At 36.3% G+C, this 17,335-nt stretch overlaps 1 protein-coding gene across 9 annotated transcripts in view; it reads right to left on the bottom strand.

Annotated features, from left to right (window-relative positions):
• SLC4A4 (solute carrier family 4 member 4) overlaps positions 1 to 17,335 on the bottom strand; it is a 493,231-nt gene that overhangs the window by 84,512 nt on the left and 391,384 nt on the right. For all 9 annotated transcript variants that reach the window (XM_050791358.1, XM_050791359.1, XM_050791360.1 and 6 more), the window contains one exon: positions 4,821 to 4,891. In XM_050791358.1, coding sequence (XP_050647315.1) covers positions 4,821 to 4,891 — 71 coding nt within the window. The remainder of the gene's footprint in view (positions 1 to 4,820; positions 4,892 to 17,335) is intronic.

Genomic DNA, 17,335 nt, shown 5'->3' with positions numbered 1-17,335 from the left:
AGGCTAATCACTATAAACAAGAGTTAAGTCCCTATGGCATATTCCTGGTCACAAAAACATCACCAAACTTCAAAATAAGGATCAAAACGTTTCTAATATTAAATGTTAAAATAAATGTGAGCTATACATACATTTAAGAAAGATTAATAAAAATAACTAAGGTAATTATTATCATTCGAGGTCAGGGTTGTGAGTGGCCAGAGCCTATCCCGGCAGCTCAGGGTGCGAAGCAGGAACTATCCCTAGACAGGACACTATCCCATCACAGGGTGCCCTCACACACACACCCACACTCAGTCTGACCGGGAAATTAAGACATGCCAGTGAACCTAATATGCATGTGTTTGGGATGTGGAAGGAAACCAGAGTGCCTAGTGGAAACCCATGCAGACATGAGGAGAACATGCAAACTCCACACAGGCAGTAGCATGAGAATCGATTTCTCTTTTTTCATCAACGTTATAATGAAACGGTGTTATCTGAGGACCTGCCGTACCCCTTTTGAGTACCAACTGATAAAATATGTGCTTTTAAAAATATAAATGACAGTGATACCACTAATAAAAGCCTCAAGGTTAACTTGTTGATGTACTTATTTAGACTTTTTCCCCCAAAGTGGTGAGCCAGATTTGCAGTAATCTGAAGTCTTACCTTATCCCCTACAGCATGCATTTGAGTTACAGTTGTCTGTACCATTATAAGATATCAAGATGAATTAGTTGTTTTGCTTGTGATTAGGATTATAGAAAATTATAAGAGGCCATCACTCCCATCCTAACAACCAAGGAAGCAAGATACCCTATAAAAATCACAGTTTTAAAAAACTCACCATTAAGATGCGGAAAGAAGTCAAACATTTAATTGTTTTAAAAAAATTATTTTTTATTTTATTATTTATTTATTTTTAAGATATTAATACATAGTCTCACTGTTGCTCAGTCTGGTGTGCAGTGGCATGATATAGCTCACTATAACCCTACAGGTGTGGGCCATCATGCCCAACTCATTTTTCTATTAATGAATTTTTAATGGCTACATGTAGACTTGGGTGACAGAGCAGAATTCAGGAGTCCTAGGCATAGATCAAGTCTGCACTCACTCACCAAACTTTCTCATGGTCTTTGCCAAGTGCACGGGTAATACACGTAAGACTGGAGGTTGCACAGGAAAGCTAAAAGAGTTCCGCCTTAGATACATGGAGCCTCTCTTAAGCTTAAGGAAGCCACTTTCTTAAGATGGGAGACAGAGAAGCAGAGCTGAGAGAAACCTCTCTGAGGCATTCAACCACTTTGGAAAGGGCTCAGGTATCTGCCTTCTGAAGGTGAGGGGCAGAGTATTTGGGCAAAGAAAGATCCCCCAAAAAGAAAACTGGGGTATCAAGAAAAATACAGCAGTCCATGGGACCTTCTGGTATGATGGAAATGTTCTGTATCTTGTATGGATGGTGGTTATAACCATCAAAACTCATTTCAATGAATACTTCAAAACTGTGTATTTTAAAGTATGCCTCAATTAAAAAAACAAACAAACAAGGAATCTGATGTGAAAAACAAAATACTAACTGATCCTTTCAATCACCTCCTCAGAAGAAACTGACATTCGATTTTGAAATCTGGTGTCTCACTCAGAGAGCTGGAAACTGTAAGCCAACAGGTATTAATGCTCATTATCTAGATACAGTGTGAACAAGCTGTGGCTAGTTTTAAAGGTTTACAGGAATCTTTTAAGGAATCTGGTTTGCAAGTTGAAGGGATATACCCAGTAAGAAATCGATAGAAAATCTGGAGAAAGCAAGAAGAAATAAAGACACCATTCCAACAATAAATGGAAATTTTAAAACCTGCCTTTTTATCTTGAGACATAGTTATCCTAGAGTTCTAATCCTAAACACTCTAATACCCCTCTCTCCTGCTCTTTCCCCTGAAACACATCCCTACCACCATGAAAAAGAAAGCTTGTCTTCATGCTAGTGAAGCTGAAGGGAGAAGACCTTCCTTCCTCTGACAGATGTACTGAGGGCCTGTGAGAGCAAGCCTTGCTGGCTCCAGGGGATGCATGTCACTTTTCCTGTACCTTCTCTCACAATCTAATTATGGCTGAAATGAAAAAAGGAAAATTAAGTCCTGATGACTGTGTGTCCTAGGAAAGGTTCAGGATAAGAGAGCCAGCTAGCATGACCAAGCAGACAGAGGACGCAGTAGCCTCTCAGAAGATGGCATTCCCGATTTTCTCTCTCCATTAGACTTCTGAGTTATGGAGCCGGCAGGACCTAATCAAATGATAATACCTAGAAAGGACAGTAACAATACCTAACACTGACTGAGAGATGACTACATGCCATCCACTATGCTAAGTTCTGCCTATCTATGAAGTTGACACTTACAGTACCTTTGAGATAAGTACTATTACCATCCCAATGTTGCAAATGGGCAACTGAGACGGTTCCACAGCCTGTTAAGTCGTTGAGCCCAGTACCTGAAACCAAGCAGTCTGACACAAGAACTCACTATCTATAAGTTCCTCTACCTGAAACACTATGCTGCTCCCTGAAAGAATAGAAACAAGGCAGATTCTAGAGCCAGAAAACCCTGAGTTCAAATCCTCCTTTTACCATATACTTGTAATATGGTCTTTGGAAGGTCAGTTAACTTTTCTAAGTCTCTGTTTCATCTATAAAATAGAGGTAACATCTAATAACTCACCAAGTGATTATGAGTATTATAGACAATTACTGTGAAGAGTCTGGCACCTAGTAGGTACCTCAATAATTGACCATTATGATTGATGGTAATAAATCATATTTGTTTAAAACTCATTTCTGAGTTATTTACCATGTGTGTGCACATGTGTGTGTATACACAACATATAAATATAGGTATTGATATAAATGAAAAAGGATAAACGAAGGATAAAAGTTGGCCTTCATGACCACATACACACACACACACACACACTTTTTCCCCTAACTTCTTTCACATTTTAATTAAGGTACGCAATTGATGCACACGAAGGGATTGCTGCCCTGGAATATGGGGCATCTACAGGAACTGGAAGGGTAAACATTGCCATTTGTGTACACTGAAGCATCATGGCATTCTAGAAATGGCACCAGTCTAGGAACCACCCAGACTTCAGTTCAAATCTTTGTTCTACGAATACATGGCTATGTGACCTAAAGCAAGAAAGGTGATTTACCCTCTGAAGCTTCAGTTTCTCTCATGTATAAAATAGAAGTAATTAACCCTGGTAGTGTATGTTGATGGTGATAGCACATATTAAGGTCTATAATGATGAGAATATGTGTAACATATGTGGTCTCTAGTAGGTGCTCTATAAATAGTAGCTAAGTTGAAATGATATTATGCCTCTATGTCTCTATCATAGTCATACTAGAAGTCAATCAGAACTTCCATTTTTTTCATGAACCTTATTGTAACATTTTGTTTTAGTACATATCAATTACTGGAGTCTCTGCCAGGACTTGCCCAAAGACAGGGCTTAAAAGTTCATTAATTTTAATGATTTCCTTGATTAGTTACAAAAAGAATTAAGTTAGATAATTTCTTTTTTTAAGTCAGTGGAAGTCAGTGTTTCATTAATATTTATTACAAATTAACTTATGTTTTTATTAATTATATTTTATTAACTATATCTTAATTAAAATATATATTATTAAATTATGGTTTATTAATTATATTTTTACTAGAAGAATTGTGAATAAAATTCTTTCAAATCTAGAAGGAGGTAGTTTTCCCTGTATTTAGGCAAGACCTTTTAGGCAATAGGCTGACCAGCTGAAAGACTGAAAGCTGAACTCCTTTCTGTACGCATGGGGTAAAACATATACACATACTTTTTCACACACACAGTATCAAACATGGAAGAAATAGAGAGGTAAGGTTTGAGGAAAGCCAGAGAAGACTTTAACAGCAAAAAAAGCAATCAAGAGAGCCACAGAATATAAAAACAAAAAAGAGGGTCACATGAGAGTTGCCCAGGAAAGATACAAAACATCATCTTTGAAAGGGATGTTAGGGCACTCACTACATAATATCTGTAGAAATGTCCGGGTCTCCTGAGAGATGGGCACTCTATCAATACAAGGTATTATGGCTTCTGTCTTTATAACTGAAAGATTGATATTCTTTGGTAAGATTCCATGTTCAGCATAGAAGGCGCACAATTGGAAGTCTGAAACAGCACTTTCCCCTTTTTCTCCAACACAAAAGCCTCCTTCCAGTGTGTGACCTTCCATGCAAAACAGCTCATTTTTAAAGCTTAGTTCCAGTCTCCTAAAGATCCTTGGTTACAAGCCATGGGAAAGGATATCATGTGACAGAGGCACAGTCCTTTCTAAGTGACAGGGGAAAGGTCCTGCTACAATCACTCTTAGTGAAGAGAACACAGCACCATTTGGTTAGTAAGAATTCTTAACCATACGAGAAACAGAGAGAGGATACTGTGCTCTCATTTTCCAACTTCTCACATTTTCCCTTGTGAAAATATTTCGAGGTTACAATTAACGTGATGTGGCAGTTAAATTCCTAAGAAGTTTTAAAAAGCGTGTTATAGAAGTAAATATTGGCTTCAGCTTTTTTTAAGGCAAAAAAAAAAAAAAAAAAAAAAAAAAAAACCAAAAGTGCTGACTAGAGCAAAGGAAAGTGGTTTTTTTTTCCTATCCCTCCACTGTCAATAATTATTACATAAGTGTTGATGCCAGAATTGCTGAATGGTAGAAGACATCATATATTATAAGTATCATAAACAAGTATACAATATGCAGTCAGTGTGAAGGTATTTTAAAATAGTAAGTCACTTACCATGTCAGTAGAAGAAATAGTTGGCGAATGCTCTGGGGCCAGTGTGGTGTCATTAGATATTGAGATATTAGCTGTAAGCAAAAGACAATTATTTTATACTATAAAACAAAAACAGAAAAAGACCTTAAATACGTAATTAGATATTTTTAAAAGCAGGACTAGGCAGTAAAAATGTCTTTAATAACAACATAAGAGCACAATGAATTTTTATTTATTTTAAATGTGTTCACCTTTCACGTAGATAAAACAAAGATTTGGACACATCTGCTGTGGACACATTTTGGACACAGCTGCTGTGCTCTAATCTGATAAGAAATGATGATGAATAATTCAAAGAGACGGTATTAAAATTTGTTTCAGGTTTCAAGAAAAAAGATAAATGAAACTTCCCTGATACTACAAGGTACTCAATATATTTTGTCTAGTGGAACAAGGGCTGTTCATAATTGATTAAGTTAATCACTGGCTTCAGAATGTACAGGAAAATCTCCCATATTGAAGCTTTACTAATTAAGACTTAAATAATTTATAGTTTTGGGAAATTTCGACAGTGTATGAGAACGGTTATCTTTTTAACATGTGTGAAAACAAAATAAAGTACTAAATAATATAAATATAATGGAGATGAATATTTAATCTAATTTTAAAAATTATTTTCATACAATTTGGCATCATTTATAGGTTTAAGATGGCACTTGAAGAATAACCTAATGTATTAAACCAACCTTCCTCTTGGAAATCTTTTGTTCCATTTTTAAAATTTTATGTGTCTGAAAATTAAAACATAGTATTTAAAAAGTATTCTATAAGTAAAATATTTTTTCTTTATCAGATAAGCCTTTTTCCTATTTTGTGAAGCTTTAGGTATTATAAAATAAACTATTAGAGCATATTCCTAATTTATAGAAATATAAAACAACACATCAGGGTTTTTATTTGTTCGTTTGTTTGTTTAGGGTCCCACAGTTTATTAAACATCTGAATTGCTAGCTACTGTTTGGTCCCTATTCCAGTCCCTCTGAGCCACTAGCTTGCCTTTTCAGCTTGCCATGCTTCAAGTCCTGCCTATATAAACCTTTAAGAAGAAACACGCAGGTTTTGATAGCTGATGTTAGAATATGAGATCCATAAGGGAGGAACAGAAGAAGCTTATCTCGTTCACTGTTTTTCCCTAAAACCTACCCAGTGTAGCTCTTAACAGGAACTCAGAAATATTTGTTTACTGTCAATAAAGGAAGTTAGAAAAGAGGGCATTTCATGACTAAAAATGAGAATGACAGCAGATAAATTGAGAACAAAAGAAACAAGAAAAACAAACTAAAAGAGAGAAAATATTTAGCTTGAGCCCTACTTTTGGTCAATTTTGGAATTCACTCTGATCTTTCAAGACTTTAGATTGTAAAACTGTTAACCTAAAGCTAGCTGTTGCCAGAGTTTCTCTATTTCAGCAGTAAAGGAAGTACATGTGCATATTATCTGTGTTCTTATTCTCTCTGTTTCATTACAGATCACAGAGGGAACTAAAATAGGCTGAAGCACATCAAAAAGCTAATCCACCATGATCAGGTAGGCTTTATCCCTGGGATGCAAGGTTGGTTCAACATATGCAAATCAATAAATGTGATTGATCACATAAGCAGAACTAAAGAAAAAAATACAAGATTATCTCAACAGATGCAGAAAAGGCTTTGGATAAAGTTCAACATCCATTCATGTTAAAAAAAAAACTCTCAACAAACTAAGTATTGAAGGAACATACTTCAAAATAATAACAGCCATATATGACAAACCCACAGCCAACATCATATTGAATGGGCAAAACCTGGAAGCATTGAAAACCCCTTGAAAATCTGTACAAGACAAGGATACCGTCTCTCACCACTCCTATTCAACATAGTATTGGAAGTCCTGGCCAGGGCAATCAAGCAAGAGAAAGAAATAAAGAGCATTCAAATAGGAAGAGAGGAAGTCAAACTATCCCTGTTTGCAGACAACATGATCCCATATCTAGAAAACCCCACAGTCTCAGCCCAAAAGCTTCTTAAGCTGATAAATAACTTCAGCAAAGTCCCAGGATACAAAACCAATGTGCAAAAATCACTAGCATTCCTATATATTAACAACAATCAGGAACAAACTCCCATTCATAACTGCCACAAAAAAGAATAAATGCCTAGGGAATACAGCTAACCAGGGAGATGAACAATCTCTACAAGGAGAACCACAAACCACTGCTAAAGAAAACAGAAATGACACAAACGATGGAAAAACATCCTATGCTCATGGATAAGAAGAATCAATATTGTTAAAATGGCTATACTGCTCCTAGTAATTTATATATTCAATGTTATTCCTATTTAACCACCATTGAGATTCTTCACGTAAGTAGAAAAAACTATTTTAAAATTTATATGAAACCAAAAAAGAGCCCGAATAGCCAAAAAGAACAAGGCTGGAGGCATCATGTTAGCCAACTTCAAACTATACTACCTGGCTCTAGTAACAAAAACAGAATGGTACTGGTACAAAAACTGACACATAGACCTATGGATCAGAATAGAGAATCCAGAAATAAGACTGCACATCTACAACCATCTGATCTTCAACAAACCTGACAAAAAGAAGCAATGGGGGAAAGGATTCCCTATCAATAAATAGTACTGGGATAACTGGCTGATTATAAGCAGAAAATTGAAACTGGACCTCTTCCTTATGCAATATACAAAAATTAACTCAAGATGGATTAAATACTTAAATGTAAAACCCAAGACTATAAAAACCCTAGAAGACAATGTAGATAATACCATTCAGGACACAGGCATGGGAAATGATTTCATGACAAAGATGCCAAAAGCAATTGCAACAAAAGCAAAAACTGACAAATTGAATTTAATTAAACTAAAGAGTTTCTGAACAGCAAAATAAACTATCAACAGAGTAAACAAACAACCTACAGTATGGAAGGATATTTTTGCAAACTATGCATCTGACAAAGGCCTAATATCCAGTATCTAAAATGAACTTAAACAAATTTACAAGAAAAAAAAAAAAACAGCCTTATTAAAAAGTGGGCTAAGGACATGAACAGACACTTTTCAAAAGAAGACATACATGCAGCCAATAATCATAGGAAAAAAAAAAAGCTCAACATCAATGATCATTAGAGAAATGCAAATCAAAACCACAATGAGATACTCTTCACACAAGTCAGAATGGCTGTTACTAAAATGTCAAAAAAAAAAAAACAAAAAACAGATGCTGGTGAGATTGTAGAGAAAAAGGAACACTTATACACTGTTGGTGGGAGTATAAATTAATTCAATCATTGTGGAAGACAGTGTGGCGATTCCTCAAAGACCTAGAGAGAAATAACATTTGACCCAGTCATCCCATCACCGGGTATATACCCAATGGAATACAAATTGTTCTTTTATAAAGACACACGTACACCCATGTTCACTGTAGCACTATTCCCAACAGCAAAAACATAGAATAAACTTAACTGCCCATCAATGATAGACTGGATAAAGAAAAGGTGGTACATAACACCATGGAATACTATGCAGCCATAAAAGGAATGAGATCATGCCCTTTGCAGGGACATGGATGGAACTGGAGGCCATTATCCTTAGCAAACTAATGCAGGAACAGAAAACCAAATACTGCCTGTTCTCACTTACGAACTAGAGCTAAATAATGAGAGCACATGGACACATAGAGGGGAACAACACACTCTGGGGCCTATTAGATGGTGGAGAGTGGGAGGAGGAAGAGGATCAGGAAAAACAACTAATGGGTACTTGGCTTAATACTTGGGTGATGAAATAATCTTTAAAACAATCCCCCATGACACACATATAGCTATGGAACAAACCTGCACATGTACCCCAAACTTAAATGAAAGTTAAAAAAAACAAAAACAAAAACAAAAATAGGCTAAATGATGTTTGGCCTAAACAATAAAGCCAAATGAATCCATTCTCAAAAGGAAGATGTTAGTAAATAGTTACTAAGAAAATCTAGGTTTGTATTACTATGTTGTTCTAAAAAGCTGAAAGAACATTTTCTTATATTGTATTTCTTCATTTGAAAACATTCTAGAGCACATAATAGGTATACTTTTATACCCATTTCATATTGGATGAGACTCTGAAGCTTACTATGCCAGGTTACTTCCCCAGGGTTACAGTTTATCAGAAGCAGAGTTGGTAGCAAGACCTCCTTCAGCATTCTTTCTTCTCCTATGCAGCATTTCTAACCATCAATATCAGGTGATTTATGTGGCCACAGAATTCAAGGTGAGATAGTACTTGCCAGTGTTCGATGATGTGACTCTCAACCGTGACCTGAAATGTCTGATCTGTCTGAGCTTTTGAGGAAAAGCAGCATATGTGAAATTACAGATACTATTTGGATGGTGTTGAGAAGCTTCCCTTCTTGAGCTAGATTCTTTAATGCAATTTTATCAGCTTCTTGTCACGAGAGTTTGAGGGTCTTTTTGCAACACACTTTTCTGCATAAAAACAAGGAGTAAAGACTGAGGAAGAAAGATAGTCAAGGCTCTTTCTTCATGAAATGAATGATGGATAATAAAGGCCAGGGGTGTAGTAAAACAGGATTGTAATCTGAACCGTTAGTAGCTGCTCTCAAGTTTCGGATAAGCATCAATTCTGCTCATTTAAATTCCTTTTAGAATTTCAATTTTTTCCCCTAAGACAAGCTATTAAAGCACATTGGCTCTCAAAATCCCAAAAGACCAGCATCAAAAGGACAGTAAAAAGTATGTAACACATTCCCTACTTATTTTAATAAGCATCTGCTTCAGAAGAAAGACTTGAAAATAAATACATTTAAAAAGCACTTTCATAAATGCATATTGGCAGGGTATGTTATACTCCATAAACAAGATTAAAAGCAAATTTCTTTAGGCTCACAGAAAAGAAGATGATCAATCCCAATTGGAAGCTTGGTCTATAAGAACCATTGGTTACCATTTGGATCCAGGTGCAAATATTTTGGCAACCAATTGCAGAATGATCCATATATATGGAATCTGCAATCTCCTTAATTAGGATTCTGGAAAAGTCAAATGGGAAAACTAAAATACTCCACACTGTCTCTCCCATTTGCTGAGCATCCTGGCTCATGAGGCAAAGAAACCCTTTGCCCTGGGAGTCTGGCTAATTTAGATTTAGCCAATTATCACTGGGACGATCTCTGTTTCATACTGGCTTTCAGGGAGCTTCCACAGGTTGATCGTTTTCCATACTTGGATTTTCATATCTCATTTCTCCTTCCCATGTATCAGATTTTAGCTGATTTTCCGGAATGAGGGAATGAATATTCTAAGTGAGAGACCTTTTAAAATGTATCTGTGGCTTTTCCTTCTTAGCCTATTTATACCAAAATTATTTTGTGTGTGAAAAATCAGACCTCGGCGATGACCTTGAGCAGTAGGATATAAATAACTCCCACCAGTTTAGCATTCCAATAATGGAACACTAGGCATTTAAGCTGACTTCTTCTTTATGTTTAATGAGAGATTTAGAGAAAGAACAAGGGGATCAAGCATGGCTGCAGTTGTGGGAGCTGTGAGAGAAAAAAGGAGGTGACATCCACATGTCAGTGTTGGCATACCTCTTGCATAGGGGAATATCTATTGCACTGTTAAAGGTTGTCCCTCTTTATCTTCTAGTGACCCGGCCTCAGGAACTACCCCAAGGCTCCTCTGCTGTACACATTAGCAGGAACTGTACCATAAGGAACAGGTACGAACTCACGTGAGACTGTGAGGTCAAGTGTAAGCAACAATTGGTCACTAAGGCCATAGCTGTCTGCTTTTAATGTATAACCTAATACAATGTGGAGAAGGGAGTACTAGGATTGGGCTTGAATTCTAGACCCAGCAACTTCTGAGCACAGTACCCTTAAGCTCCCTCACCGCATAATCTTGAGGAGTTACTTCCCACCTCTTGACCACATGTCCCTCATTTGTAAAACTGGATTTGAAACCAACTACCTCATAAGGTTACTGTGCAGATTAAATAACACAATGTAGGCAAAATTGTAAACACAGTGTCCAGTATCAGGATAGATCTAAATAAATGGCAGCTAAGATTACTCCTAGCTGTGACCTGCAGAAAGCAGACCTTGTCCCTGGAATGAATGCCAGCTATCTCTCAAGATTTATGTGATGGTTAAATATACATACATAATGTTATTAAGATATAGTTGATTAAAATCCCCTAGTAAAATGTCTGGCACTTGGATGGTACTTAATAAATATATTAGTCTAATCTGAACCTGTGCCCCCAACATGGCTTCTTAGGGTTATAATAATATGGCACTAATTAACCTGATGTGAACAAGAAAAACTTTAAGACTATTTTCCATGATAATGAAACTCCAAAGTTTTATTCTGTTACATTTAAGAAACATCTTAAGGCAATTAAGTGACTAGAAAATAGATAAAGGATAAAATTAAATAAGCTCTGCCACATGGTCATGTCAGATTTATTTAAGGGTTCTGGATAACTTGAGCACACTGTACCTTTTGACTAAGTCAAACATGTATGCTTTTAATTCCTAGGTCAATAAAGGCAACAAAAGGTAAAAATGGCTTTTGAGGGAAGACAAAATAAATTAGGAAAACTGGGAGAAGTAGCTTATAGGGAAATTATTTGCCACTATCTCAGTCTTAAGTCTTAAAACAGATAAAATCAGCAGTAAGTTTTTCTTTGTTTTTTTCTTATTATCCTTTTAGTTTTCCCAAGTATCTTCAGCAAGCCTTAATGCTTGAGATTTTCACTACAACTAGGCAAGTTCAAGTTGTATATTCTTTAATCTACAGGCACTATTCACAAGTTCACCTACGATGTTGTGCTGGAAGTTAAAGAGCTGAGCTACTGTGGAGATATTAAGATGAATATATTTAAGCTGCATGGTGGCATGCACCTGTAGTCCTAGCTACTCAGGAGGCTGAGGTGGGAGGATCATTTGAGCCCAGCAGTTTGAAGTTGCACTGAGCTATGATCGTGCCACTGCACTCCAGTTTGGGTGACAGAGCAAGACCCCACCAAAAAAAAAAAAAAAAGGTATATTTTGTCACCAATTTCACAAAAACTTCTCTCTCATACCCACCCATCATTACATTTTGGAGATGTGTTATAGACATTACTGTGGGGAAACTTTTACAAATCTGCTTTTATATAAACCCAAAACAGAGAATTTTCCAGGTCTGATGACAATCTTATTTTCTGATTCCTGCAAGCATTATGCAGAAACTGCTGAAACATAGGTTAAGACATGAAAAGAAAACAAAATGATGGGTCTCTTCCAAAACACTATTACCATAGATGATAAGATGTCAACTGTGCCAGTAAAGGATTCTCACAAATGCAAGCCTGAGGGATGCTACAGCAGCAGAACTTGTACTTCCTTGTTTTACCATTAGTTTATGATTTAAACCTACTTCATAAAGAGGGAATGGCACACAATAAAAATAAAATCACATATATTATGATATAGTTCATGGAAGTTAGGATGATCTTTTATTTTCTAATTTTCTTTTAATGGGCTTTCTAATTATAAAACACATATTGACTATAATATGGGAACACAGGGGATGCAATCCAGCAATTCTTTTCAATGATTATAACATATTGGTGCACAACGCTTATTAATATATTAGAAAAATTATGTAGAAACAAATGATGTTGAAACTCTAGTGACAACTATTTTAGAGCATCTAGAAGCCTCCTTATGCTGTGAATGACAAAAAGGTATGGAAATGGAAGCCATGGCTACTTCTAGTCACTAGGCTTGGTCTTACAGTTTCATACCAGGAAAAAAGCCAACTTTTACTTGAAGATAATATACACAGGGATGTACTTCGTTCCTGAGAAAGAATTTACTCACCTTACTCATGCATCTATTATTAAGCATGTTCTCCTGGAACAGTCAACAATAAATCAATAAAATATATCCCTTTTGTTAACAATATAGTGTCTGTCCCTTTGAGGCTATTTTTCTTACTTTTATAGTTCATTATTTCTAGCAGTTTCTTTTCCCTCAGGATGTAAAACTGACACCTGGTCAGAAAATTTTCTGTGACCCTTTTCAAAATACTAATGTGCCTCGAGTATATAGTCACTGCAAGATTTACACATTAGGCAAATGAACAGAGGTATTAGAGTAGAAATTTATTTCTAAAGTTTGGATTAAATGAAACTCATTTTTGTTCATTCAAAAAGCAATTAACACTATTTTAAAAAACAATACGTTTTATAATATATGTGTGTATATGTGTGCATTCTACTTCACTGCAAGTAGCACAATTCTTTTTTTTATTATTATACTTTAAATTCTGGGATACATGTGCAGAATGTGCAGGTTTGTTACACAGGTATACATGTGCCATGGTGGTCTGCTGCACCCATCAACACATTATTAGGTATTTCTCCTAATGCCATCCCTCCCCTTGCCCCCAACCCCCTGACAGGCCCCGGTGTGTGATGTTCCCCTCCTGTGCCCATATGTTCTCATTGTTCAACTCCCACTTATGAGAGAGAACATGTGGTGTTTGGTTTTCTATTCCTGTGTTAGTTTGCTGAGAATAATGGTTTCCGGCTTCATCCATGTCCCTGCAAAGGACATGAACTCATTCTTTTTTATGGCTGCATAGTATTCCGTGGTACATATGTGCCACATTTTCTTTATTCAGTCTATCATTGATGGGCATTTGGGTTGGTTCCAAGTCTTTGCTATTGTTAATAGTGCTGCAATAAGCATACGTGTGCATGTGTCTTTATAGAACGATTTATAATCCTTCCGGTATATACCCAGTAATGGGATTGCTGGCTCAAATGGTATTTCTAGTTCTAGATCCTTGAGGAATCGCCACACTGTCTTCCACAATGGTTGAACTAATTTACGCTCCCACCAACACTGCAAAAGCATTCCTATTCCTCCACATCGTCTCCAGCATCTATTTCCTCACTTTTTAATGATCGCCATTCTAACTGGCCTGAAATGGTACCTCATTGTGGTTTTGATTTGCATTTCCCTAATGACCAGCAATAATGAGCTTTTTTTCATGTTTTTTGGCAGCATAAATTTCTTTCGAGAAGTGTCTGTTCACATCCTTTGCCTACTTTTTGATGGGGTTATTTTTTTTTTCTTGTAGATTCTGGGCCGGGCGCGGTGGCTCACGCCTGTAATCCCAGCACTTTGGGAGGCCGAGGCAGGCGGATCACAAGGTCAGGAGATCGAGACCACGGTGAAACCCCGTCTCTACTAAAAATACAAAAAATTAGCCGGGCGCGGTTGTGGGCGCCTGTAGTCCCAGCTACTCGGGAGGCTGAGGCAGGAGAATGGCGTGAACCCGGGAGGCGGAGCTTGCAGTGAGCCAAGATCGCGCCACTGCACTCCAGCCTGGGCGACAGAGCGAGACTCCGTCTCACAAAAAAAAAAAAAAAAAAAAAAAAAGATTCTGGATATTAGCCCTCGTCAGATGGATAGATTGCAAAAATTTTCTGCACAATTCTTAAAAAGCAGGGAAACAGGCCCTCAGAAAATGTTTGTTGATGAATGAATGAGAATTTTAAAAGCACAGAGAACAGAAGAGAGAACAAGTGAGAGTTGGGGGGATGCCCATGTTCTGTTCCCTATTTCCAAAATTCTAGTATTTACGTTTTTGAATAAATTAAAGAGATTCCTCTTAGAAGAACTGAACACCTTGCCTCTAGGACTTTAAAGTCTTTTTCTTAATGACTATGTATAGTATACAACACTTTTGTAATCTCGAGATTCAATGGAATAGTATTAATTACTCTAACTACAATGCACTGAAGCCTTAACATTTTTTTTGTAAATACAGTTTCAATGTGTCATATTTGTCTGTAACAGCACACTGGTTGTTAATTTTTGGGGAGAAGGCCGACTTGCAGTAGAAGCCTTGTTAGTATCTTTCCCTAGGAAAATGTATGAGAAAATTAAATGTTTGAAATCTTTAAAGAATACAACTATTATAAGATTAAACTCACTGGGGCATCTTTTGTAGGATAGTGAGAAATACGAAAAAGAACAAATTTTTACTCAATGTCCATTAGGTGCCAAACAATTTTACATATACTATCTCATTTAACCTTTATAGTAACCTCTAAGAATAGGCACAGTTACTAACCCAGTTCAGAGATTATCAAACAAAGAGATTAAGTAATCAGCCTAGTTCAGGGTAACAACGAAATTTAAACTCAGTTTTGTTTACTCTAAAGCACACAGTATTTACACTTTATCACATTAACATTTCTAAATTGGGATGTTGGTGATCAAATTAGATATTGTGTATTATTCTTCAACTGGATATTTTTTAGTTCTCACTTTTGGCTTTTGAACTAAATTATCTTTTTTCTTACACACTCTGCTATGTAATCGTCGCAGTGGAAAATTTAACATCCATTTCCTCTACTAATTAATAGCTATCCCATTTCTAAGAAAAGCAAATCTTAGCACAAAAACCACCCATGTATGGCATGTATCCACTCACATATGTCAAACTTTCTGACTGATTTTCCTACTAGTACTTGCAACTGAGCTTCCTTAGTTGCTCAGTAAACCTATGTGCATGACTTGGGTTACCAAGCAGTAGTTGGGAGTAAAATGAATGGAGAAAAAAGTGCATTTAGAAAAGAAAAATTAGGAAATGATTAGGCTTTCTGGAAGCAAGTGAGAAGTAAAAAGAAAAAAAGAGAAAAGGAAGTGTTGCCTTGACAAAGCACACACATACAAAAAAGCCACAATATATTGTGGCCATGAAGAGAGGTTTCTTTAGTAATTAGTGGCCCCTATTTCCATTCCTGTAAAATCATTTCTCAGTTTGCAGGATCACGACTCCATCTGTGCAATTGCTGGTTCACTGATACATACTGTCCCAGTGTTGAAAAACAAGTCATACGCCAGTTTAAATATTATTGACTCATTGAATTATTTTACTAAGAGTGCATGTTGTGATGAAAGGCCAGTCTTTTGTTATTTTTAGAATACTTACTTGAGCTGTATATGCAACTGTATTATTCTCTCACTATCATCTTTCAGTTTGATATCAAGAAATACTAAATTTATGATGAATCTATTCAGTTTGCTACCAAAAAGCAGTAAGGTTATGGAGAAGTATTAACATTGTCAAAAAGTACTAAGGTTATGGGGGAGATACACAATCATTAATCTGATGGGGTTTTGTTAAATATGAAATTGTCATGAAAATGCAAATAACTATCCATTGCCTTTTTCCAAACCACAAACAGATTTCATCTCCATAGTTTCAAATAATTCTTCACATTCACATATATATCTTTCATGAGTACCAATAAGAGGTACAACCAACACTCTTGTTGCAAAATGGGCCAACTGCCCAACAAGGTATGCCTAGAAGGAAGGATGACAAAGACAGGTCTGTTTATTCTATTACTTACACTTCAAGGCTAAATACTAACCCTAAATTTTAAGGATCGGTAATAGCAATAATAATGGCAGCTAACAGTTGATTACTTATTACATATTAGAAACTGTCATAAGAATTTTATCTGTAATAGCTCTTCTTTTTCCTTCAAAATAAATCTATAAGGTAAGTACTATTATTAACCTTAGTTTACAGATTAGGAAGATGGGGCTAAGCTACCTTGGGAAAAGGTACTTGCTAAAAGTCACACATTTGGCCTTAGCCAAACCAGGACTTGAATATAGGATCTTCTGACTTAAAAGCCCTGTGATACTACTTTGTTGGTACCAACTAGAGGTAGCAGGAATTGCCAGAGTCCTTCTGGACAACTTCCTAGTTACTCAGCACTGACTTTTTACATAACCTGGGAAAAACTGGACAAAGGAAAAGCTATCACCACTTATGCCAGCACTTGCCATGCAAGTATAAAATAGGTTCCACCCTTAATGTCACTTTTTCAAAAAAAACAAAGATCCTTCTTAGAAGGAAGATTACATGTAAAACCATAGTACTTTTTATAATTTGAACACATTTAGATATGTCTTCCTTGGTTTCATGTTACCTTCTCTAACATCCAAATAATAAAACAACCAACACAAGTTTCCATTCGCCTCAGGTAGGTATGGGGTTGACATTAGATGGTTTTTTCTGTGTGACAGGTGTGGTGACAAAGCCCTCCTCTGGCTTCATGAATACCTCAAAGTACTTTTTTTCCTTTAGAAAATCTTAGTGTATGATTACTCAAACCTGTCTAAGAAGTCATAAATAAACGTATACATATATTTATATATAAATTAATACATGTAAGGCAAGGCTGAAAATCTCACAATTAAATGTTTATAAAGCCAATATTTTGAATACCTGGACTTCCCTGAAAGTCCAGGTTGTATGGTTATTGGGAGTTTTATCCCCCTTCTCTCCTAGGAAGAGCTCCATATAGTTGAGTGACAGTAACATCTGTGTTTCTCTGGGGAGCACATTTAATTGATTCTAATAATAATATATATCAAGGGTGGAG

This window comes from Macaca thibetana, chromosome 5 (assembly GCF_024542745.1).
Source record: "Macaca thibetana thibetana isolate TM-01 chromosome 5, ASM2454274v1, whole genome shotgun sequence".
Lineage (NCBI taxonomy): Eukaryota > Metazoa > Chordata > Mammalia > Primates > Cercopithecidae > Macaca > Macaca thibetana.
The sequence above is the reverse complement of the archived record's forward strand: the minus strand, read 5'-3'. Positions and strand labels throughout refer to the sequence as shown.